At 39.1% G+C, this 27379-nt stretch overlaps 1 protein-coding gene across 3 annotated transcripts in view; it reads right to left on the bottom strand.

The window, feature by feature from the left end:
• The window catches only part of PEPD (peptidase D), a 143942-nt gene that overhangs the window by 25498 nt on the left and 91065 nt on the right, over nt 1-27379 (bottom strand). For all 3 annotated transcript variants that reach the window (XM_084533813.1, XM_084533814.1, XM_084533815.1), the window contains one exon: nt 15812-15960. In XM_084533813.1, coding sequence (XP_084389939.1) covers nt 15812-15960 — 149 coding nt within the window. The remainder of the gene's footprint in view (nt 1-15811; nt 15961-27379) is intronic.

Here is a 27379-nt window from a genome sequence, read left to right as displayed (position 1 = left end):
ACAAAGGTGGCAAGAGAAACTACATTAGCACAAAAATACTTTAAACAAGACAAAATTATCTTAAAATGCATGCAAAGCACAGAAAACTACAAGCAAGAGGAACAGCAGCATCCTATAATTCAGCTCCACATGAAAAAAATTAAGAAGCTGCATCTATGTCTATGCAAATGCATACATATCAGTGACGTTTTCAAAAGAATATGAACTGTACAATGCAGTTACTTAAAACACAAAACATAAAATATTACTATACCTATTATTTTCAATAATTATTATATCCATTTAGAGCATTTGAGATGGACAGTACTTTTCTATGTATGTAGGAGATTTAAAGCCCACATCGTTTGGCAAAGGCACTCTCCAGAAATTAATGATTCCCTTGTGTTGATGGGCTGCGTAAAACACAAGTCCTCTAATACACGTACTAACATAGCATTACAAAATACTGTTGGTTGACTAGAGACAGCGTGCCAGGATGCATTAGATTTCTATTATTTTGGTATAGGATACAATTTTGTTTGACAAACTGCTGGGGGGGAGGAGAGAGGAAGAAAGCAGCTCTTTTGTTAGTAACACAGTACTGTCTTAATTAGTTCACCATGGCTTTGAGTCATCAACAGAGCAGTTGCAGAGTCAAGACAACTAGGGCTAAGGTACAGTAAAAGAATATTTTCCTTGTTCAATTTTGGCATGATTAAATAAATAAAACCCCAGCAATTTTTAAGGCCAAAGCCCCATCAAATTCCATTTGCTTTAATCCCATTAAACACACAGCTTTAGGGTCTTGTGAACATTAATGTCATATCAAAATTACATTAAAACTTATTGTTAAAAGTACTGAGGCTTCAAAAGCTGAAATAAAACCAACCTATGGGAGGGTTTCAATAAAATTCAGTTCTCTTACACAGCTCTGATATAAAGGTCAGACAAGTGGCTGCTGCATACTGCATGCCGTCCACCCCACCAGTGCTGTACCTTCAAGCTCCCCCCAGCACTGCCTAGAATCGGTTCAGCGTGCAAATTACCACGCCGGCTCCTTTTCTCCCTCAGATGTCTGAGCTATCACCTCTTCAGCCTGCTGTCTGCAGGCAGCTGAAGAAGCACCTTCTCAAGCAGTACCACAAGGCTGAGGTGTGCCGCACAGCACACTGTACAAATCCTGCTTTCTCCCAAAAGCCAACAACACCCAAGTGAGTGATGCTCATCCATAAAACTTGTGCAGTTTTCCCCTTCAAAATGTGCTGTCTTGTGTTTGTTTAGAAATGAATTTAGATTTTTCCTTCAGTAAGTATAAATACAGCTATAACCATCTGTTCTTTGCTGTGATCAATGTAATTATATTTTAAAAGCGTTTCAATATTATCTTTTTTGGACATTGACTGTATTGCAATTTTCACTTCTTTACATTCACCCGAAGTTATTTCACAACGATCTTACAATAGATTCCAACCCATATGATAAATTGAAACCACTACAATCTACCACATAGATGTTACTGATATCAAACTGGCAGTATTACTGAATCACGGCTGTTTTCCTGTTTATTCTGTAGCTGTAGGAATACTGGATTTCTGTATGTACCTCCCGGTTCAGCTTCCACACTTTGTGATCAACTCAGACTGCTCTAAAAATTTCAGTATTCTTTCTGGGGGAAATCAGACTTTTTTTTGAGATCTCTCCCATGATTTCTTAGCTGAGTATTACTATAAGCCTTCTATTTTCGCCTCCACGGCTGCAAAGCTACGTATCTTATCTGACCCTGGTCAACTATTTGAAGCCTCCAACCTCTTTTGATGTAAACAAAGGTCACAATTCTGCAGCTGTAAGACAAAGCACAACTGTGTCCTGGATGCTCTGCATAAACATGAAATGAGGTGCCTGGAAGAAGAACTGAAGATGAGGTGTCTGCTGCTCACAATAAAGCTTCCCTCCACAGCTGTGCTGGTGCTATTTGTCTCAATCCAAACCCAAGGACTCCACTTAAAGAGATACAGAGACCTTTTACCAAGCTCAGGAAGAGATGCAACTAATAAGAGAGAGGATTAAACTGATCATAATGTTAAAAACAAACAAATTAAAAAAACAAATACAAAACACCAAGAATACATATCCATTTTTCTGCAGAAATTTAATAGAGCAGATCAACAATACTACTCCCCAACTGGAAAGACTACCGTGTTTGTTAATCCTGAATAATAAATCTGACCAATAAATCCAATACAGCCCGTTTATCTCCTCCCCTCTACTTTTTTCTGTTTGCCTTCATGGAGAACACATGGCTATTTGCCCTCTTCTCCTCTCACTGGCGCTCTGTCTTCTCCATGCTTTTATCTTTTCATTAGAGACTAAGGACAACAGAAAGCTGCACTGCAAAATAAATTACGAAGCCGGATGGAAATCTTGCGGCTTCAGGCTCTCTGTTGGAATAAGGGCAGCAATACTTTTATCTTCTAGCCAGTGCCATCAGCTTTACTAGCTGGGGGAAGCGCTGCAGCTCTGGCTCTGAGATGCACACTGCAGGAGCTGTGCAGAGCGCTGGGACAGCACGGCCAGAGGGATGTCAGACTGCTGGAATCGCCCCGCTAACTACAGCTAATCCTGCTCTACAAGTAAATAGAAATTGGTGGTAAAGGCATCTTAGTGAAAGACAAAAAATTGAGATGCACTGCACTGTCTGTTTTACTGCCTGGCTTTGTTTCATTCTATCATGACTCTGAGCATGGTGGGATTTTGCATTATTGGGCCACTCTCCTCCAAACCACTTAACCTACGATAGTCATCCATATGTAGGCTATTATTAGTGTTATAAGACAAAATGTGAGGGCATTTTTGAGCTAAGTAGAGATAGTGAACCAAGTGGAGTGACCTTACTGCACTTCAATTAAAAAATGGTGATATCCTTGTCTTGTTTGCTATGAACTGACTCCCATCACGCTAGGAATAAACTTTGATAATTAAGTGCAAACAGATCCTCCCACCCCCCACACACCCCAGCTTTTTAAACAGGGGATTTGACAGTCAAGGAGGATCTGAACATTTTTTCTTCAAACATTTCCTAGTACCCTTATAGCCTCAAAAGCATTAAAAGAAACAATTACTTTTCAGTTATATGGGAACTTCTTAGAAGCACTGAACAGTCTATTGAAAGAAGGAAGCTGTCCTAATTCTATAAGGATCTTACTATTTTTTTTTGCATAAAGTATATTCACATGATGCATACATTTAATATACATCTCTTCAGATTTATTTTAAACTTAAAATACTGTTAGGTTTACCTAATAATTAGAATCTTTACAATACAATAACCTATCCAAACCTGTCTCTGGAACTGGTTTTAGCATGTCTTAACTGTATTTTAAGTTAACTAGTACATATACCTGAAGTACAAAATCAAATTTTCATATGTCAATACTGAACTTCCAATAGCTGTGAGAAGCACAGAAAGGATTAAATATCATGGCTGCCTTTGCTAGGAAAGCCATAGACAGGATTTCTTCAGTACGCTTCTCACCAGTTTTTTGGATTAACCATGCTCAGAGCATAGAGAGCTCTGTCACCTGCTGCAAGCTGAAACAGCAGAAGTCAAACACTGTATTAACATTCTTGTAGCAAGATGAAAAAGTTAAAAAACAACTAAAAACCACAAAGAACTTCCACACAAGTGGATCTAATATCAGTTGTATGTGTTACTGCAACAGCTTGATGGTGTTGCAACACCAATCTGCATTAGCCTCACACCACCAATCACCCATGAGGATGTTTTACTGATTTATTATTCAGGATTATTATTTTTAAGCTTTGGAGAAGATTATCATAGTTGCAGACACGTTTTTTGTGTAAAAAAGGTTAGTTCCATTATTATCTTTAAGCCATTTTATAAACCAATTATACTTACTGACAGATGGGGTTTAGAAAGCTAGATTGGAGGGTCCTTGGACTTTGAAAGCTTGTACCAAAATGAGTCTGCACTCAGGAAAATCTGCTGATGATGTGTCTGCTCCATTCTTAATTTTCTGCCAAACGAGATACTGGGTAATACAGGTCACTGAACCAACGGCTGGCTCCCCAGGAAAGCTCAGCTACCAAGGCTCGTTAGGCTGCAATTCGTTACCTGCCATGTAGCATATGCTTGGGCAAGAGGCCAGGGCAAAAAGCACCTTTTACAGCACCACACGCAACCTAAGCATTAGAGATCCCTTGAGTTATAAAGTGAACTACACAGCAATGACCAGAGGCACATATGTCCAATACTGAAATGCGACAGACCACAGATTAATTAAAAAATATATTAACTATAAAGGCTATTAATTTTCAGAGGCAGGTACCAACTAATATATTACTGTACTAACAGTGTAACAGAGCTTCACAGAAGCGTGAGGTACTGTGTTTAAAAATGGCAAACCATACATTAAGTCTATTAAGCTTTTTTTTCTGATTTGGTCCTATCAACCTGAATGTTTTCCAATATTCTTAGATAATTACTGTGTCAGAAAAGAAAAAGATAAAATAGGTATTGTTTTACTTCCCTGAAAGTATTTCCTCTATGATTTTCTGTTTGACAAAACCACCAAATTTCAGATATACCACTATGTTTTCAGGACTCAGAAAGATCTCATAAGGACATCTTTTTGAGCATTCTACTGAAGGGGAAGACTTTTGTTACAAAAGAAGAAAAATAAAATGCTTCTAATGAAACCTGCAATTAAAAACATACCTATCTTTCAATGAACATGCCATAACTTTCTAAATAGTAGAATTAAAAATGAGTGTTATATCACACCACAACCTGTTCCTCAGTTGCTGTTACCTCACTGGTATTTTCATTCAAGGGATTATTTTCTGATGCTTTATTAGAAGCCATTCTAGAATGTAAAGCAGAAGCAGCATACAGAAGTAATTTGGAATAGCTGCATACTATTTAGCTACTTTGGTCAGAAAGTGCTCTGGAAAGGCCTAACAGGATTTTTTTGGCCGCTACTTAGGGTACTTTGTGGTTGTAATGTGACAATGATTAAACCACAAATGATTTAGCAGGGTTTTTTTTTTGTTGTTGTAGGGTGGCTTTTTTTTTTTTTTTTTTTTGCCAGCACAGATGTCACAATCCTACTAAAAAAAATAGTATGGCAAGGTTATAGGAACTTCTCCCCAAATTGAGCTAAGGTTAAGCTACATTTTATTTCTGAGAGTCCACAGACAAGGGCAAAAGGCCTGATGTCCCCTGGCAGTGCCACTGAAACGCAGACACAACATGCAATCCCTGTTCAGCCAACAAACCGCTGGAACAGCTTAAAACCTGCCAACAGGCAGTAACCATATCAGACAAAACAATAGGTCCTTAAAAAATTCTAATCAAGCCCAGTTTAAAAAACAAACCAAAACATTGTTTAAATCATAGAAATGATTATTTCTTTCCTCTTCACTTGGGTGCTAGAAGATGAATTTGTTGTCTTTCTGATTTTCACGCTTTCCTTTTGGCACACTAGATCGGAGAGCAAACAGTTGCTTGGGTTTCCAGCCAGGTAAGGCAACTCTGGGCCACAGGGCACAGAAATCAAGAGTAAGAAACCAGAAGTCTGTACTCAAGCACTGACAGCATTTGGGCAACAGTGAAGCTGTTCTCAGCTTCATACCGTGTGTAGATAATTGCCTGTACAAGTCACAGCCAGCATTAGACAAAAAACTCATCCTGAAACCCCCCAGTGAGATGTACCTGGCTGACAGGAGCAGGAGCTGCAACGGGGAAACAGTGATGGCCCCACTGACTCCAAAATACTGACCACCTCCTCAAAAGGCTGAATAGCCTTGTGTTCCCTGGTTGTATCATGGTATTTCTTCTGCATCAGTATCACAGCAGTCTAAGGGGGGTAAAACCCATCCTCCCCATTGTAAAATCTACATATGATACTCTAAAACACATCGCAGGGATCACCAAGATCTTAAAAAAAGCAATTTCAACAGATGCAGATGTGGAGCAAGTGGAAGGATTTTTACCATGTCTGGAAAGCTGCAATATTCAGATTGAGCAGCACTGTCAGACACTACAAATTTTACTGCATGCTTCTTCCACATAGGTTTATGTTGAAAAGAGGAAAAAGCTTGGGGGAAGGCGGGAAGTGCCCAGAGGGAGTGATTGCGGTGTGGAAACTTATCAATCTTTGAAGCTTAGAAAAGACTCTGTTTAGATAAGATTCAGGGCAAACAGAATAATCTGTCTAGGAGGTTTGCACTCTGACAGCTACAGCTGATATAGTGTCAAGATTGAAAGACTCACGAACTTTGTACTCCAACTCAAATTACAACGTATAAAGTACATTTCCTGAATCCTGCACTGGAAGAAAATTAGTGCATGTCAGACCACGTAACAGGTTATTCCCCCAGTGCCACTGCTAAAATCAGGATTGTACGATGTTACACTTATACTACCTGTTACTAAATTTAGACAACAGAATTTATTTATTTTTAGTCATTCTTAAAACATTATTCAGTTCAGAAAGGCTAGAAAACTGCCACCAATGCAGGCTCTAAGACTTCTCTCTGCTTTGTACAAGTGGGATTTTTGAAGAACCACTGAAAGTAGTGGAAAAATCCATTTGCACAGCATAGCTGGAAAGCTGCAAGTTGGCCCCTGTCTCATGGAGAAACTGCCCCCAGGACTGGTCAGAGAGCTGCACACCAGGGTGACTTCAGGGCAGAAGGGCCCAACTGTCTGGAAGTGCCTGGTTTTATACACTTGGAAATAACTCAGTGTTATTTTTGTCTTACTAACGTTGCAGTGGTCACTGTATGCATGGGTCAGCTCCTGTGTATTAGTCACAAACAGCAAAGAACAGCTCCCAGAAGGTTTGCAGTGAGACTCACAGTCTGAAATCTTGCATTTCAACAGATCGTTGCTTGCACAGAGGGACTGGAGGATCTGCTGAATTTGACAGAAAGAAAAAAAAAGCCTATTTCTTTCACCCCTTGCTGTAGGTTAATGCTATTCTGGGCAAGGGTAGGTTACATGTCTAACAATGAGCTCTCTGCTAAGCAATGACACCATATTTATGTAATATCTTGCAAGAATCAAGGATTGCTACTTGACTGTCAGCATGTTTGTGCGTCCTTTACTTCCTTCAACTTCTATTTCCTAGGTGGTGACTGATGCTTTAGGCATTTATACTGACAATAACTGAATTAATTTACCACAGAAAGCTACATTACCTTTTTGGGTCAAACTCAGAAAGCCAGTAGTCAAAGGGAAACTTATTTATGAACCTTGATGTTAGCTAGAAAAATACAGCAAAATCCACTGAATAGAAAAGATAGAGAGCAGACTACAAATATTTTTTTATAGCATAGATTGACAAGATTTATTCTCCAATCTGTCTTTAACACAATAACACATTCTTAGCTGCAAGGGAAAAAAAAACACTGCAGTGTCATTCAGTAGGACTTGCAAATATCAAGTACTGGTTATAACATGCCCTGAAAGCATTTGTTCTTCAGGAGAATTGGTATGAAATCTTCAACTTCTGTTATTAATGTTTTATGCCTGATAATAATTTTTTTTTGCTTCAGATATTACAGCACATTAATAATTATCAGCAACGTTTTCCCTAAAATATGACCGTCTGAATGGGAATAATTCATATGGGCATTTTGAAACTATACAAACTATAAACTAGACTGTGTTTCCACACCCTTCCCTGTTGTCCTATTGTCAGAAGGTCCAATTTACAGCCCAATTTCTTCCTAAAAGTTCATCTAAATAAGCTACTGGTTTTATACAGCAAAACAGACAAGTGTGCCTACATGGTATTCTACTAAGTACAACTCTGGACCACAAAAAAATAAAAATCCATTGACTTTCATGCAAAAAAACACCCACTGCATGTGAATGAGAACCTTATTTGGGGGGGAATAAATGTTAATAACTGTTTCAATTTTCTTTAGAGATAATAAATTTTAATCCTAGTTGAATACAGTGACAACTACTCTAAAACACTATTCAAAATAGTAGCAAACAAAAATCAATCAGAGCTGTTAAGAAGTTACAGAACTGAAATAGACAGAAGTGCTAAAGAAGTGATCTGTATATTCACCATTTTTAATTTGCAGATGTTTCTAAGCACAGTTCTGCTTAATTTAATAACAGAAACAACTGCCTGTAATATCTGTTATGTCAAATACCCTAGCTATTAGTTTCCAATTAAATAGTTCTTTAATTAATTGGGTTATTCTAATCCCTCGTCTTAGTACTATCCTGCCCAAACTAAATTTGAGTACTGTCTTCAAAAAAGAGTAGTGGAGAAGATAGAACAGGGAATCATACTAGTGCTTTGAACTCAAATCACAGCTCCTTCTGTTGTATAAAGTAGGTTACTTATGAAAGTGACACGTGTTCACTAAACACTACCTCCTCCTGACAGTCACTCTGAAAAAGCCATGCCTCAAATATTTACAGATTAAAAAGCTTTCAAGAATACATATCATCCAAGCTTTCACATTTGGCTGTACAAAATAATATAGACCATTCACCTTCTAAATTCCCCAGGTTTATATCTACCTCCATGAATCGTTTAGGAGCGGTCAAACAGGAAGGAGGCAAAACACTGGAAAATAAAGAGGCTGCTTTGATTTGTCCTAACTTACAACATTCCTTGGAGGGATGCATTTGGGGAAATCAGCTAATAAAGGCCTCTCTACTACAATGTGTATAAAAAGCTATATGAATGAGCAAAAATGTAAGAAATCATTAGAAAAGGAATTAAAATTGGGCACAGTTTCACACAGTAGCACAGCATATTACAGCTGCCCAGGAGCAGATCAAGGGGGATTAATTTGCTTAGCATCCTGCTCCTGCAAATACACAGGGCTTTCTTAGCTCCTATGCCACCAAGGGGAAACCAGGAGGAGCAGCCAAATGCTCACGCTCTAGGAATGACCGCAGCAGCATCCTAAATAGTAACATGCTGAACATCATTTTAAGGGAGCCTATGGCAGGTGGCACACCATGAGTGTCCATGAACTTCTTCCTAGTGAATTCTCATGGATCTTTTTTTCTCCTCATCTTTAAAGGAAGGCCTCATTTAGACTCACAGAAGGGTTTAATGCCTTCCTCTGCACCATATTGCACCTTACACAGTTTGGCTCTAAATCTACTGAACACAACAAAGAAATGACAGCAGAAGGGTTATTGCTAACTTGAGAGAACAATCTTAAAAAAATTGATTCTCAACTGCAAAATGCAAAACTTAGCTTGGCAAGGCAGCTGCAGCAGGGACTGTCAGCTACAGAGAACTTCTAAAATCCAAGCCAAGCAGTTGCTGACCTGCACTCCTGGCTGCTTGCCCCAAACGTCTCTCCTAGGTCTCAACTTCACACCATTCATACAGCCCCTACCTCTCCATCTTTCTTACCTTCTCTCTTCTCAGTTAGCTGATTTCTTCTAAACTAATCCCTCCTTCAAGTAGGGTGCTATCACAACATTGCACACTCTCATTAGTAAAAGGACATCTTATTTACTTAGGTGTTGCTTTACCTTTTTTTTGCCTGAATTTTTTTTGATGGTCACTTGACTGGACTTTCTTGCCCAAAGATTATGTGGCAATCCTGGTACCTGAAGCAATGAAGTCTGCAATGGCTGATCTTTGATCCTTTAAGAAAAGACTTAAAGAAATGAGGTCTTCAAGCCCTTATGTAAAACTTGTGTTCTGAGAAAGTTATAAACAGGCAAGATTACTAAGGGATCTTCCAGCCTTAGTGTGGAGAAATCTGCATCTTATCAGAGATGTTAGCTCTGACATGGAGATTCCTTTTAAGACATTCCCCAACAGCATTTATCAGAAAAGCAGAGCCTGAAAGCCAGACACAATATGATACTCATTCCCTTGAATCGTAAAATGCAGGACTTGGGGATAAACATATACAAGAATGAGCTCCAACTTGAAAAAAAAAATCAGATACAAATCCTATAGGCCCTATAGGGGTCATCCTACTGGGAGGCCCTATAGCAATGTCAGCGTCCCAGGGAGGAAAGCTTTCACACTGCATATAAACTGGCTTGGTGAACAACAACTTCTGTGCATATTTGGAACAATTTTTTATTTTTCATTTTATTGAAACAAACAAACATCAATCAGCAAATATTCCCAGCTGCCCTGCTAATGTCTGAATGCAATTTGAGTTCAATGGGGACTTGGATATACAAGCTTTTTAAATCATATAAATGTAGAGATAGGGAATTGAGTGGTTGCCAACCTGGCCTTACTCAACTTGTTCCTTGGGAACAGTTCGCTAGACAAAGAAGTCTTTTTTTAACTGGAATTCAGGACAATAGAACTTACTGACTGAGGTGTTTTAATTCATTCTCTTTCTCCCCAAAAACACTAACACGTATAACATATTGGTAAAAGTTTTTTTTAAACATACACAAAATTTACGGTAGTACTAGGAATGTTAAGCACAACAAGCTCCCTTCCTTCCCATTCTCCTGGGACTTTTCATTACAGAAAAGGGAGGAATGTTCAGTGATCCCAGTGTGCAACTGCAAAGGGATAAAAATGGGAAGTTCCAAATTACTCCAATACTTAGCTCATCGATCTTAAATACACTATCTGTTTACTCTCTAGTGCATTAAACCAAAATATCTTCAACTGCAAAATTTGAAGATAAGCATGCTTCCTTTTTATTTCTTCTAGGCACAGCAGCTGATTAAATGTATTTGAGTAACTAATGCTACCACTACACTGTCCTCACCAACTCGGAATTACAGAACTCCAATTCTCAACAGTCTCTAAAAGCTCAAGATAATATTCAAAATAATAACCTTCAGAAGTCACCTGAGTGGCTGGGCACAGTACAAAAACACAGCCATTTGTTACAGAACAAAGAAGAAGCTATTCCACAGCAACTTCCCAAACACCACTGGACCCATATGTGTAACTAACTGCAAAGTATCCACTGGAGAACAGAGTGATAGTCAAAGCGGGGTTACATACGAATTTGGTTCATGCACACGAACTGAAGCATGCCACCATCCTTTGCTTGACTTGCAAATATTACCTCCCCTATTAAGAGCAAGAGTTGGGAACAGTCACTGATTCTCATCGACACTGATGACTGACATTTTCTTTTGCATATTTTAGAATGTATTAAGAATCATGGAATGATTTAGGTTAGGAGGGATGCCAGAAGGCATCTGGTTCAAACCCTGGCTCCACATAGGGCTAACTTCAAAGCTACATCATATTTCTTCAAGAGGTTTTCTAGAAGTTTCAGAGAGGAACTCACAGCAAAGCTAATTATTTTACAATTTTCTACACACAGATTTATATTAATGACAAAGAGCAAACAATACTGTTCTCTCAGGTGTAACTTGTGACAAATGATTTTTTAAAAAAATTAAGCTATTACATTGACATTGGATCTAAGGTATGTAACTGGGACAAACAGAACTAGACAGGAGACAGGATTTGGTAGAATGGACAGAGAGGAAAGGTTATTGCTAACTTACGAGAAAAAAACTCAGATACCTATTCTCAATGGCAGATTGAAGATTGGGCAACGTTGCCACTGAGAATTCACAATCCCCCTTGCCCCAGTCAGGTTCCCAGCAGGATGCTAGGCAACTTGCTTCAGACACGTGTGGTTTCTTTTTTAATTTATTTTACGTATGTTCAATACTTGTTTTCCTTCTTTTTTTCAGTGCTTGGCTTGACAGTCTGGAGTCTGACTTGCAGAAACACTAGGTACAGCTGTAACTGAGGTCAAAACAGCCAGGTTTTGAGCAGGAGCATTATGGTAAATACTTGAAAGAAAAATCTCACATGTGAGGTTTCAATCTTGGAATCCAAACCAATTCTATATCTTTTACACTAGCTTTTCCAGCCTGTCTGCCACCGTCTATGGAAGGGGAACTGCTGCACACTTCCACGTAACTAAGATGAAGTGCAAGCGAACTGACTGCCTGTCAAACACGTGCACACACAATGAGCACTCTGAGGAAAAACTGGTGAGGACGTTAATAATTCTGGATTCAGAGCAGGTTTTGAACAGCAGACAATAAACAGACTGTGGGCCATGCACGGAACAGCAGGTTAAAATAAATTACAGAATAGCTGCTCATTAGCTGAGTTTTTTTCTGTTACATGCATTGCATGAAGATAGCAATGGGGGAAACAATGGGTATCTCTGCAGTGGTACTACAGTTTTCATCGTCCTAGGATGTGGAACATCTTGATAGTCTCCACTTACTGTATTTTGGCTTACACAGTGGAGTTTTGAAGGGCATGAACTGAATTCTTTTCAGATGAAACCACACAGGGCAATGTGCTCCAGGAGTGCACCTAGTGTGCCTCAAACAATTTAGCAAATCCAATGAGATTGAAAAACAATACCCAAATTAGACAAATCAAGGCACTAACTTCTGGAATACTCTGAGACACTTGGCTTTTCAATTTCACCATTTAAAATCCTTTACAGTATCTACATAAAGAAATTGTTTCTGAAATCGCTGTTCTGAGGAACAAGTAGATGATGCCTCAGCCACTGAAGCAGTGGAAGTGTCAGTATTTTGCGCATACGCCCCTGTATTTCAGTTCTGTGGAAGAGCAAATTTAACCCAGATGGACTTGACGCATTAAGAATATCCCCTAAGCAGAAATGCTGCATTCCTCTCTGACATTTTGGATCACGAGTCTGACTTTGTAGGAAAGAGACAATTACCCACTGCCACACAAGCACGCCTTTTTGACTCTTTCGCTTCAGAGACTTAGCATTGCTGCCCTTGTAAGAGATCCACGTTCAGTAGTTTCAAAATTGCTGCTTATGCAATAGAACCAAGTATGTCTTCCCCCCCTTTTATTTTAAATAGATTTGGTTTGTGGCAGGAATTGTGACGGCTGCACTGAACATGGCTATAATCCCACAAAGAGCATTTAACTTTCAGAATACATTATCTGGCTTGCAGAAGGCACTCTGTTCTTTCAGTTGAAAGACCCATATCTATGAAGACCCATAGATACGATTTCAGCTGCTTGTATTTTTGGACCACACACAGGACTTAGATGAATATTTTTTCTACAACAAAATGTGATGTTTTCAAGTATTTTTAAAATTATGATTGCTGTTTATATATAACAAGTATTAAAAATATGGTAGGAAGTCTACTGTCTCTCTGAAAGCAACTTCACTTGATAGTCAATCAGGTTCACACGAACACCAAATAATCCCTGAACTATACACATCTATGTAAGATGTTTAAGGTTGCTAGCAAATGTGTGTCCTTCCAAAGCCACAGTTATGTAACACAGTATTTAGTTAGTGACTCTCTCTATAGCACTTGCTTCCTATCTTGCAACAAGAAAGACTCTGGGAATCATTAACCTTCAGAAGACAACAACTACATGTCCCCTGTGACCCTTTGCCACAAGGCACAACTAAGGCCCCAGTTCTGCAGCTGGAGAGAAATAACATTTTCTACAGTTGCTGACTTTGCTGTGTAACTTCTTTTTACTCAGCCTGCCACACTAATGGTTACTGTCATGTGAGCCAAGTCACTTGACTGTCTTTTTCACTCCTTTGATCTTAGGAACCCTGGAAAATGAAGACAAACAAAAATAATAGCAAAATAAGTCAGGGCTCCATAATTCAGAAAATCTGACTAAAACATGATGGGGCTGGGTTTTACATTTACTGCCTCTAAACCCACAAACTTCTTTGCCTCCTTATTAGGAGACCTAAACTATTTACTTTCTGTTAGATGGGGAGAAGAGATACTTGAAAGCTGAATTCACATCACCCCTTGCTGCTCCCCTTTGTGACAGTAACAGACCCCCCCAGGACTGATTCTGCTGCTTCAGTCAATGAGCTAACAAATGAGGTTTGTTCAACCAGGGTAAGGAAGCTGCAGCCTCTCCCCCAGAAACTGCTTTCCCTGTACAGCAGTAGCAACACATCAAGTTTGCATACACCCCTTCGAGGGGCTTGGGGCTTTCTCAACAGCCCAAGCAGTTTGTCACACTGGAAAGTCATTGCAGACATTGTGCATACTTTCCTGCCAGCTACCTATTTTAAATACTTTATGTCATTTTCAGTAGTAAAGAGTCTTGGTCTTTAGGGTGTTTCCTCCTCATAGGAGAAAAATAATTTTTAAAGCTTTCTTTTTTTTTTTTTTTTTCCCCCCAGTGGACAGAAGGGTTAAAGCCTGCAAAAAGAACACATGCTCAAGTCATATGGACCCGAAAAGCAGACTTTTCCAGAATATTTTTGCACATTGCAGGACTCTATTCAGAACTGTAATTCAACACAATACAAAAGGGACAGGTTGCATTTCACCACACAGTAGTACCAGATGAACCAAATCAATGAACCAGTCCACAGAATGTGCATTTAATCTGCTTTCTGTGGCCAGAAAATTCATGATTACTAGCCTCATGAGCAGAATAAATGCATTTGCACCATTCTTCTAAACAGGCAAGAAAACTAAAGCACAGCAAGAGAACAGAAAGTTCAGTCCTGTCCCAACATTCTTCTTCATTCAGTCTTCTCCCCAACATTAAGAATTATTTCTCTTGAAAACTGTCTATAAATCTCAAGCTCTCAAGGCTAGTAAATAATCCTTGCAACCAATTTGAAGAATTATTAAACTTAGTATGTCCTTATTTTCTGATACTGTAAATAAATCGGTAAGCTAACTGAGGAATTCTCCACAACATTCTGAATACAGAATCATATTAGCTCTTAAGTTCTGAAGATAGTCCACAATTTATTAGTGCAAAATACTGATAAATACCGCACGAGAGGTGACACTGAAATGTGAGCAAAATGTGAAGATGAATGGGAACAGGATTATTCAGGGGAGAAACAGCAGATGATGGAATATGCACATTGCTATTAAAATGGCAAAATATCTGGTCTCCGTTTGCAGATAAGCTTCAAGTATTATTGCTCTGTTCCAACCTACTCAAATGAACAGTGCTGCTGCCAGCTTGTAAAACAGGAAAATTACGTATGCTCTGACTGGCAATCCAGAAAGCCCATGCAGTCAGGGTCTGAAGACTGAAAGCTAATGTGGTAAATATAATGGACAAGTGTGCTTTGTGCATTAAGTACATTTTCCTCAAAGCTGTTTTGTTAGTAATACTGAGAAATGCTCAAGTACCTTCACCAGTGAAATACTCAAGATCACAGAAGCTGCTGGCTCTAAAAGCATTTATTTGCTGCCTGAAAGCAGAATTGGAAAAAATAAGATTTTCATGAAGCCAGGCAGTTGTTTCAACTATGAAAATGTATACTTGAACAAATTTGCCTGCAACTTAAAGGCATAAGTGAAATATCCAATAGCCAGTGCTTTCTAAAGTTTTTAAAGGCTAATTAAGTGTCCTTCCCAAAAGTACACACTCCATCCTCCCTTCATTAGAAGATTTCTATTGAGTTTGTGTGTAAAATACAGAAAATGCTTGAAACAAACTGAAGCATGACACATGTTCACTCAAACTCTTACTTCATTCTTTGGCATAAGCTTCCTGAAAAGATATCTGCCAGTGTAAACACCAGAGTAACTGTCACCACAGTATTTAAGGAATTAAAAAAAGTAGGAGATTAAAATACCTTTTAAATACTATTAATAGTTGCTTATGTGTTATTTCTTTAAATATTATATGGAGAATGTTGGGTATCATTCACCTACTAAGAGCTGTTTAAATACAGAAATGAGTTTTGTCATCTTGTTCCTTTCCAGCACTTTCTGATATCCAGACATAATTGCCTTGACAGCCTGAACGCTGCCATCAAGCTTGTCAATTCCTGCTGACATGTACTGATCTTTTACCTGGCTTGACTGCTGTCATTACAGCACGTGATGACTTCAGCACCGCTTCGTAGATAGCCCTCTGGTCAGGAGTGAACTTTCCATTTGCAGGGAAGGTGCAGGTGATGTCAGAACCATAGCAGTAATACTCTCCTCCCATATCAAACAGGCTAAAAAGGAAACAAAAGAGAAAGAGATGTAAATTTTAATTCCAAGGAAACTGTAGAACTGAAGGTATTTCTCTTGATCTGCACTTAAAAACCACCCGCATTTTGATAGTTGGCCACATAATCACCACTTCAATGCTGTTTTTAAGTAAAATGAGACAACAGTCTCTTGCCTTCTCTCCTGGCAGAAGGGCATTTGCTATATTACATACAGCTTAAATGGACACCTTCACCAGCTGTTCTGGTCCTGGATGGAAACACTGCAAGAACACATGAAGGAAGATAAAAAGCACATGAGGAATCTACTTCCAGGTCTTCAGTTTCAGTTCCTAAGACCTTTTCTCAGAAGAAACGACTTCTTTTTCTTTCCTGAGAAATGCCAGCACCACATAAAGGGTCTAACCTCAAAACTTAACTGAGAAATGTTAATTATGGTCTTTTGTATGTAAGTGTGTCAAAACACATCTGATAGTTTAAATAAAATGTCCCTTATAAAGGCTGACTGCCACCGCTCACAATAAACTTTCCGTTACAACAACCATGCCAAACAGGGCTTAAAGAAACAAGCATTATGGAAAGATCCAAACAGAAAAAAAAAAATCAGTAAACTTTTCTGTATCAGAGGAAGAAAAATATTATAAAGTGCTTTCTTTTATGGGGAAAAAATGTTTTACCCTTTAAGAATCATATTTATCCTACACATATATCCATGACTCCCCACTGATTGCTCAGCCGCCAGAAATCAATCTACAAGAGCAGCAAAGAGGGTCTCTGTGCCCTTGTGACAACCTGGTTAGACATTTGCAATACTATGCTTCTTGAGTCTACCTGATAAGGCACTGCACTGGTTTCAGCAGGCTCAAAAATTAGCAAATAACCAAATAACCATTCGGACCAACCATTACTTAAGCAAATAAGCCCCCAGCTCATCATATATTGATTGCAAGAAGGCACATTTTACATATAAGACTTTGGTCTTGACACAGTATGTGTGTGACCTCCTGATTTCCTAGGTAATGAATCACAGTTGGAATCTGCTAATTTGTCTTCCTACAACCAGCTCGAACAACTGTATGTGACTGTCATTCTACAAAGAAATATAATATTTTTCCTTTGCTGCATTTGAAAAGCTTGGTGTTTTCTTCCTCATGTTTCTGCTTCACAGCAGGGTCTCTCAGACACCGCGAGCAGAATGAAGGGCACTTTACTGCAGCACACTCTCTGTTACTGAGTCCTAATCACAGTAGTAATGAGCAAAACTGCGTTGCATACCTCTGCTCCCAGCCAGCATACATGATGAGGTAAGGATAAGTATAAGCTACCCCCAAAAGTGCTACAACACTCAGCTGTAAATGTGCACCATTTCCAATGTAACTGCTATTGAAATTAACGGACAAAAATTAGACGAAGGCAATCATGGTAAAACTAAATAGTATTTTAGCAGCATCGAGACTCTTCTTGCTTCATTGCGTACACAGATGCACACGTACTCAATATTTACTCAATATTGAATATTTACTCAGATTTTAAAATCCACCCTGCAGTTTCCTCTGTGAATGAATCTTTGCACTTAGTGCAAGCCCTGCTGAAGTCATTCCCAGCCTCTCCACACTGGGCAAGGTTCACCTACAGAGCCACTTGCAGGACTGGAACTTCAGGAATCAAAGCTATGTTTCACAGATGCAGAACTGCTTGAGGTTTAAAGCTACAGGAACAAACTCTCCAGGAGAATGTTACAAGGACAACTGCAAAGTTATGCATGTACACAAAGAGCTAATGCAAATGCTCTATATATTCACTTAAATAGGAAATACAGTACTTTGAAACAGAAAGTTGCTAATTGAAAAAAGATACACAGTAGACAGCAAATGTCAGACCCATGGGGTGAAAAAGCAGGATTTGACACCACTATAGCAACTGTAAACAAGCCTAGCCAAACCTCAAAATCAGAAACCCCATCAACACTGTGTAAGTTTTGATTTTATGGTTAGACTCGCTTCTAAAAATAACTAATGGTACATACAGAAAATCTACGGATGCAGAAAACTACTTGCAGCAACTAAGACTTATGCAAGAAGCTGCTAGTTCTCTAACAGGCCAACCATATACATTTTTTAGTATAGCTATGAATCTTTCAACCTACCCCAAATCGAACCCTTTCCAAATCACAAGTGAAGTTTCATGGTACTTGATGGGATTTACAGCAGTTTTGTGGCCTAACTCTGTCCTATTTACAAATGTGTCAATGCAGCACGGTCACAGTAAAGCTGTGACCAGCAACTTTTAAAAGCCCTGGTCCAGGTCTACTGGAAGTTACCATGCCTTCTATATTTTACCTGGAGAATAGTTCATTTGAACTTAGCATAAGCAACACACTTCAGCAATTCCTTCTGTACAATTATCAGTGTTTTCTCAAACCCATTCATCATTTGGTGGTTGTTAAATCGTTGTTAGAGTTACTGGAGCACTAAGTAATGGAAAAAAGCTATTACAAAGCTGATGGTACACCAAAATAAGGCTTGCAAGCCAGGAAGCACCATTTGTTCAGGTTTCTTGGCTTCCAGACAAGAGTAGAAATGAGGGAAGATGATCTTTCAAATTCCACCACAGAGCAATAACACACCATCTAGTCTGTATGCTTCAGTGAAAAAGCATCCAAAACAAACTGTACATCTGGGAGATGTTTTGGCTCTTACTGGGAATTCTCTTCCATTTAACTTCAGTTGGGAACATATCCATTAGTTAAAATGTTTCCCAAGACATGGAAATAGCCCAAATATTGTAGTTATCCTGAGGAAATAATGGGAGCTTGAGAAGATCCCAGTTTCATATCTTTGCTTGCCAGGCAAAATAAGTGGTGAAGCACATTTAAGTCTAATAAAATGCATGTGAGCTACTATCTTCTCCTGTGGACTAACTGAAAAAAGTTTCTACAAGCAGGTTACTTATATCCTCATTCCTTGGATAAAATATGCTATTTTAATCTGGAGTTAGAAGGTAACTGTTAGGTAGCAAGAGAGGCATTAATAATGTATTTTAGTACATTTTCAATTGTGCATTCAAAATTAACTGTCTGATGATGCAGTCTTACAAGGGTCACATAGAGAAACAACTACTACATGTTATTTGGACTACTATCAAATATAGCAGCACTATAAACAAATTAACTGCACAAATGAAAATAGGCCTTATAGGCATCTTGATCTGTGGCTTACCTTTTAAGGACTATTTAATGTCAGCTAACATATGCAATAATAGAACTAAGTATCTCCAAACACTATTATTTTATCTAAAAGGGAAATACAAATGTTAGATGTCTAGCAGATTACATATGTTGTCTATTATAAAATTTGTGAGTACAGTTCTTGGTAGAATGAAGACAAATTTCAGCACAGAAAAACCCTTCTCCCTTTTGCAGGAAGGGTGCAATTGTTAATTGCAGGTTCAAATGCATCCAGAGATGAGGAGCATGAGGTCGTCAGGTTTCTGAGGAGCCTCAGATGGGAAGGTGGCCAGAGAAGGAGTATCGCTGGTCAGAGAGAGGCGTGCCGCTATGTGTCAAAGTCTTCACTGATGTAGGCTGAACCTGACGAAGTCTTTTATTGCACAGCTGAATTTCTTTCAAAACCTTTACAGAGAAAAGCTAATCTTGCTTTGCATCGCTTTGTTGGGAGCAAAGGCAATGAAAACTTACCTGGCTTCATTTCAGGGTGAAAAGTGCAGCGTATAAAAGAATATTAAACAGTCAGGAGACCTGAGCACACACTAAAAATTCCATGTTACTGTTACAATTTGTTGTCTAGAATTAATAAGAAGCTATACCGTATGTAAGAGACCCAGCACATAATATCCTAAATTTCTCCTTTTAAACATGGGCAGAGACCTCCTAAGGGAGGCTTCAGTTATATATATATATTTGTAATCTTTCCTCCCAAACATATTGCAAAATACTTAGATAAAACTAAACAATGCAAAGTATTACAAAAATCAGATAACCTGTCAGTTACTGTACCAACAGAATTACTTGTTTACGTATCATTAATACAATGTTAGCCAACAGGGTCAAAAAAAAGTTGCCTTCTGCATCTGTTTTAGGATTAACTTTCAAAAATGACTAATTGCGTCTCATTCCTCTCACAGGCAAAAAGCCTGACACCACAACTTAAAATCATTTTGTACATAAACCAGTACGAAGTCAAGAAGCAGCAGGAACACGCATCCCATGCCACAACCCTGCAACTTGACAGGCACTGACGATAAAAAGAAGCGCCCGATCCTGCTTCCTCTGTCAGGAGCATTTCAGCCTGGCCCAGGAGGGCCTGGGGCCACCAGCAGTGGCTCCTCCTCTCCCCAGGAACCTGGGTTCTGCTCCCCACTGCATCTACCCAGGCCGGCAGAGAGAGGATAATATTTCAAGGCTGCTTAAGTCCTGTTGATTTTTAAGGAGAATACAGGCTTGTAAGTCACTGCTGTACTATAAATGCTACATGACACTATGCACAACAGCTCTCTGCACGTTCTCCTTGAAGTCACTCTGAAACAACACAGATGAGCTTCACAGAACATTGGCACCACAAAATGCAAATTTATAGTTACTTTTTTGGCTGTAAAGCCCAGAAAAATAATAGGTGTTTTGATACTACTTTCAGCTTTCCAAACCTCTGATTGTGAAGCATCACAAAACACTCTGTGTAACACTTTAGATTGGAAAACTGTGGTTCTTTTCTTTATAAAGTCACTGTATACATATTTTTTTTTCCAAAGTAAAGCATCATCTTCTTCTAAGCATGTGTTTAACTTTTATAGGCTTGCTGACATTTTTATTGTCAAATAATTTGAAACTGCCAGGCACTGAAGCAAATTATGGCCAATATCACAATGGGAAGGAATACTTTATTTGGGGTATCTGAGCCATGTGCATGAATCGCTAGTGATCCAACCACCAATCCAACCCAACAACAAGCTCTCGCAGGCATTTCTTGGGAAACCTACAGCTACTTTAACCTAATCTGCAAAACGGTCACCTTGCTGCTCTAGAGAGATGCTCTGCGTGCACAGTCAGAATTGGGTCTCCTCAGGAGAGTTATAAAAACAAATTAATCTCCCTCGGTTAATGCCGCAGAGCCACCACTGCCTGAGACCCCCGGGGACTCCCCCCATGCAGCGGGGTGTGCGGACCCCCACCGCCTGCTCTCAGAACAACCCCCCCCTTCCCCCAGGCAGGCTCCTGGACCAGCAATTAGAAAGCTGATACCACCACGTCGTACTATGCCCTCCTCGTCCCTCAGGTTAAAGGTGCACAGCAATGATTCCCGATGCACTTTACTCAGCTACGTTTACTGAGGTTTTAGGGTTCTGAGCCATTATCAACCAAGACGCTGATGAGCACCATGCAGATGAACTGGTGCCAGCCCTGTTCCAGGACAACAGGAACAAATGTACGCACAATCTTTTCCTCCTCTTACTGCAATACGAGCAAGTTATCCCCAGCTGGAGATTTTATTCTGTATGAACTCATCACACTCTGCTCCGAGTTCGCAGAGAGCACGCTTTGTGCTTTAGACTTCATGAGCAATTAAATCTTGAAGTAGTCACACACTAACAAAATCTGACTGTTTGGTTAAACACTTCAAGGCAATTTCAAGCTTGAGGGAAATAGGTATCAGTATTTCTATGAGATACATCTTTGGAAATGCGCCAGGTGATTTGGAAATAGGGTGGCTTAATAGCCAACCACAAGAATAAATTATAGTAAATGATAGCAGAAGTAAGAAAATGGAGAGTTTAAGTGACACACACTTTTTCATCCACTTGTATCATGACTAGCCAAGTATTACCAATTTAAAAAAAAACAACCCTGTGTAAGATAACATCACAAAACTCAGTACAGAGCTGGAACAGAATAGGGTAAAGTCCTACCATGCTTGGGAAGCTTTTTTGGAAGAGGTGCTCTGCTCTGTCCAGATTCCATCTGACATGGTACAGAGAGAGCCTGTACTGGCTCTGTCCCGAAGCCAGACTTGGCTTGCTGATTGTAAGGCCAGCTTTTTGTTGGCAACACCCCTGCAGCTTAGAGCAACCTTGGAAAAATGTTAGAGAATATTTTGTGTGTAGGAAATTGGGCTCTGGATAGTCACAAGAAAACATCACTCTTTGTGCAAGTCTCGTGTTCAAGAGAAGATCATGGAGCCCACACAGGTAATGCAATTAGAGACACAAAATGCCAGTGCAACTATTCTGTTACACACATTTTGCTGTGATTTATATACGGCTCATATTTTCACTTGTCCTCAACTGTCTCTTCATGTCCACCTTCGCCATGGGTTCCCCATATTTGTTCCTTTTGTAGCACTGTCTCACTAAAGGCTTTCCCAGACTATTACAGCAAATGGGAGGCTTGTCTCAACCTTCTCTCAGAGAGATGACAAGATACGCAATTAAGCTTTGCTCCAAAAAGGAAAGGCTAAAACAAAAAGATCTGTCTTCACTGAATTTTGAAGGAGAGGAGACTGTACGCCCATGATGCCAACTTAAGGATCCTCAGTAGCTGTGGCAAGAACAAATGCAAGTTTGGGTTATCAAAAAGAACAAGAAAAACAGCAATCAAACAGAAAACCTTCTCCGGGTGTTCGTGCCCTGACTAGGGCTTCCTCTCACTACAACAGACAGAAATGGCAGCTCACAGAAGCGGTGCAGCAGCTTGATGCAGAGATGTGCAGCTGCACGTGGGTGTGCCATGGTTATGCCCTGAGGTCGCTGGGGAAGGTGTGCCCTTCTGCTCTGCTGCTCCATCTGTATTGCAGAGAAAAAATGGTTTCCTAAACCAACAACAACACCACGTGGGAGTGTCATCTCACTCAGTAATATGAGCCAAGCAGAAGAATTTCAGATCCATTTATCTCAGAGGATATGAAATCTAAATGTCATTGAATTCACTGAATGAGCTGGACGTAGGAGTTGGCTCAGTAAACACCCACATTGTAAGATTTTCTGTACTACTTCTGATTCTTTTCATAAGCAGGTTGAGAAGGAATTCCTTGTTTGCAATATTTGTCTGTGGAAGAAACTGAAGACAACTGCCTTATGCTTCTGCACTAAATAAACCAATTTCCATGATCAAGGATCGTCCCTCTTTCACCCCCATGCAGTTTGCATCAATGTCGCTTTAAAAATGTTTGCCAGAGCAAAGAGCCAAAAACCAAACAAACAAACAAAACCCTTTTGATTACCTTGTTCATGGCTAAATTCACCCCTGAGAGCCATCTCCCATTGTTTCTGGTAAGCAGACGGATGTCCCCAGTATAGAAAGAAGCATACAAAAAGGGGATTGGGAACCCAAGCTAGTATTGCCACGTTAGGAGAAGGGTGAGGCAGCACTCAAGGCTTTGTAAGACACAGCAGGCACAGTGTCTCTACTGCCTGCTTCACACTTCTGCTAGACCCATGCAGGCAATATGCCAAAGATCAGGCAAACTGACAGGTAAAGTTCTGACAACTGGATCGCCTTTTTGCTGAATGAATGTCTTTTCCTGGTTTCCTTATCGTAACTATTATCCGTTTTTAATTGGCATATTTAGTAAGTGACAGTACTCTCTTTAGCAGAGAATTCTTTGCTGAAAAGTCAACCTAACACAGAGATGGCTGCAAACGTGACACTTTGGCCAACTGCCACAAGCTCCATACTGGGAACACAGTATCTGGCTGACTTGCTCAAACAAGGAGCAAGGATGTCAGAGCTGCAGGGAAGAGAAGGAAACGTGCAAGGAGAAACCTGTACTGGCAGCTGCACACTTCCCAGTCACACTGACAAGAACAAACCTCATCAGCTCCTCACCAGAGTATGAGATACCAGCACAGGATAGGAACAAGGCAGCTGCTTTTTCAAGTTACCAAAATTTTGCAATTAACTCATACATTCAATTTCTAGATGTCTAGAAGTGAAAAGTACCTACTGAAGCTGAATGGCAGAAGTTTGATGTTTCTGATTCAGGCCACCATTCTTAGGTGCTAACATTTGGACTTAGGAGCCTTAGCTTTCAGCAGCCGTTTTTGGACACTCTGACCTGGGCAAACAACCACTGGAGATTACAGGAGTAGGTGAAGTGTCAGACCTCTACTCATTGATTTTCACTGTAAATACTATCAAATTCTCTTATGTGTGCACGCTTACACACACACAGTCCTGCCAGCAAAAGGTTAAAGCTTCCAAATTTTTCCACAATGAAAACTGAGACAATGACTAATGGTACCAGTTCATGTAGGATTTTATTTTTTTTTGGGGTGGGACTTTTTGTTTGTTTGTTTTTGTTTTGACTTCCTGTAGTTGTTCTTGGGATTGTTCAAGCAACCTCTAAATTACCACTTTTCAAAAGACAGGGGGTTCAGAATGCTGTACAGAAGATGCCAACCGAAGGCAAAAGAAGAGTTCCTAGCCCTTTCCCGGAGAGAAGGTCCAAATGTTCAAGCCAAGTGTGCAGTAATGAAGGCAGCAACTAGTTCTTCAGAAAAGGAAGCTGATGCTGCCCATCCCTAAATGAGTCTGCTGTTTTGCCAGTAAGAACATTTTTTTTTCTATTCAGAAAAACAACAACAAAACAAAACCACTACTGTTCTTAGCAGCACCTCAAGCTGGAAGTACAGTATATGGCAATGTACATTTTAAATTAGAAATATTCTTGCTTTAAAGACTTAAATTGGCTCAGCCAAAAAGTGGAGCAGTACTATACCAGAAAGACTCCTTGCGAGGCCTTGGCTCAGAGTCATGCCTCCACCACAGGAATAACAAGGGGCTCCCTGACCAGACACAAGGGAAGAGACCCAACGTTGCCCAGAATGCAGGGTCTGGGAATTACACCTGGTTCATGGGGGAAACACAAAGGGTGTGCTGGAGATTAATGGCACCTTCACTTGGAGCCATATATTAGTTTAAGACTCCCTCTACAATTGTATTCTGACCTATATGATTGAGTTCCCCACACCAAGAACAGTAAGAAAGACTTTGCTACTGAAATCTGTCCAAGACAAGCAACATCTGTAGGAGTATTTTCTAAATCCTATATGTGTATCTGTGTTAACAAAGACCACCACAAAAGATGGATTAAACTAAATGGCAGTTGTGAATGATCAATATTAAATCAACAGCTATTTAAAAATACTAAACTGTACCCCACTTGTTTTATTTAAGCAACCCTAGCCAAGTCAGTCCAGCAACAGCCAAAGCAACTTCATGCCCTCAGGTTTCTTGAGGCTCTGTTGAGAATGTTAATCTAAAAATATGAAAGATGAATCTCATTTGCAGGTGATAATTAAAAAAATATCATATGCACTACAACGTATGAAGACCATCAAACTAATAAGCAGGCCATAACATGGTGTTTAAAAGAAAGCTAAAATTTGTTATAGCAAACATGTTATTACTTAGTGATCTCTCCTTTGGCTAAAAGGCTTATACATCTGTAACAGCAGGCAATCCCAAAGCCCTGAATTATCCAGAACACACAATCTATTAGAGGAATACTATTGACAATTCTAGCAAATATACTTTTCTATATTTAAACAAATCAATTTTTGTAGATTAGCATTAAATTAATATAGTCTATAAGCACAACAGGAAGAAAAATACCTACACTTGATGAAAATAGTAAATGCTACGCAAACCAGAGGAATCAGGCCAAAGGAATTATTTCAGAAATGGATAGCCAGTTGATTTTGCAATCAACCAGTAAGTAGTAGCAATGTACTTTGTATTATTATTAGAAACAAAACCATAACTAACAAGTTGTTTCAAAACTGCAGACTGAAAGGTTAAAGCTAACCATAATTTTTGCATATTATTATATTACCAAACTTCAAAATGCATAAAAAATGTACAAGGGCAAATGAAAATACTAGCCTCACCCACATAAAATAGATGAGCATTTACATCTGACACATTAATATCCTGGGATCTTAAAAGCAGTGCTTTCAAGAAGTAATAAATACAATATTTTGTTCCGTAGGATAAATTGTTTTAATAGCAGACAATGAAGTACTTGGGGGTGGAAAAGGGAGGACTTCTATTATCTGATGCAAAAAGATTGGTCAGTTCCTGCTTTTTAATGCAACATTGCCCCCACCTGGACAAATGCAGTTTGGTTTATAGGTTGGCATTAATACCATAAAACTTTGTAAAACAATGTAAATTCAATTTGGAAAAGAGTCGCAACAAACTTCTCTGTGTGCAGTATACCTTTTTTTAAGCTAACCTGTCTTTTAATCAAGTAGTTGAAAGTCTTCTTGATATTTTCCTAAAACATAGCTCCAGCACTCACAAAAAGTCCTTTCACGTTACACGCTTACTCATTACTGCAGAAAGATGAACAATGATTTTTCTACAAATAAAACTCTATAATACTAAGGGAAATATACTGATAGTTTCAAGGAAATATATATACTGCGTATGCATATTGTGTGCATATGTAAAAGATGTATGCACACAGCTTATATAGAAAATGACAGCTCTTAATTCTAGAAACCTCTGTACTATGCTTTCAGATGAAAAAGAGGTAAAATTAGAAAAGTAGCATATTTTAGTGAATAGAAGACCTTGCCTCTATGAATAAACATGGACAACTGGATTTGACCAGTTCTTGTAACAAGCAACTCTTTTACAATGTTCTTTGTACACCTCAGAGTGATCAACAACTCCAGAAGATCTAAAAATGGTCCTTCATATCTTTAGAGTAATTAAACAATAAAGACCCCTGAAAACTTAGTAACTTTCCTGTTTCACCCAGAAAAATCTGTCTTAAATGCTTATACATGCAGTCAAGCTCCCTATAACAAAGCTTCTGAAATGACAAGAGGAGGAGCACTAGAAGTTAAAACAGGATCTTCTGAGAGCACCAGAAATTATAATATTAACATATTTATAAAAAGGCACGTATAAGTGTCAAATAGAAGGAAGCAAACACAAATTTAGCACAACATAAGTGGAATGTACATTACATGCAGAGACAATGCTCCTGGTTGGTGCTGAGCCTTTGCTCTGGTATGATATCAAAACATTGCCAGTATCAAACCATAGGTCAATACTTAATTCCTTCCAGAGAGCATTTATTTTAGTGCCCCCTGGTGTCAATATTATCCCTTTTATTATTTAACTGGCATTACCAAGGAAAGAAATATACCTCAGAGTTAAATTATTCCAATAAAATCTTTTTGCAATACTAGGTTGCCTTCCATGTGCCCAGCTCCACTATTTGACTAAGCAAATAAAAATACCTGTCAATACAGCCAAGACACATTTGAAACATCTCACATAGATGCATTAGGCTACGATTGCACTTCTGTAACAGAATGTAAAACAGGTTTTGTGGCATTAATAAAACTTTTCTAGTGCTTAAATTCTGGTACTGAAATGCAATAAAACTACTTGCAAGTA

The sequence above is a fragment of the Aythya ferina genome (assembly GCF_964211825.1).
Source record: "Aythya ferina genome assembly, chromosome: 12".
Taxonomy (NCBI): domain Eukaryota; kingdom Metazoa; phylum Chordata; class Aves; order Anseriformes; family Anatidae; genus Aythya; species Aythya ferina.
Note: the sequence above shows the minus strand (reverse complement) of the source record. Positions and strands in the feature narration are given on the sequence as shown.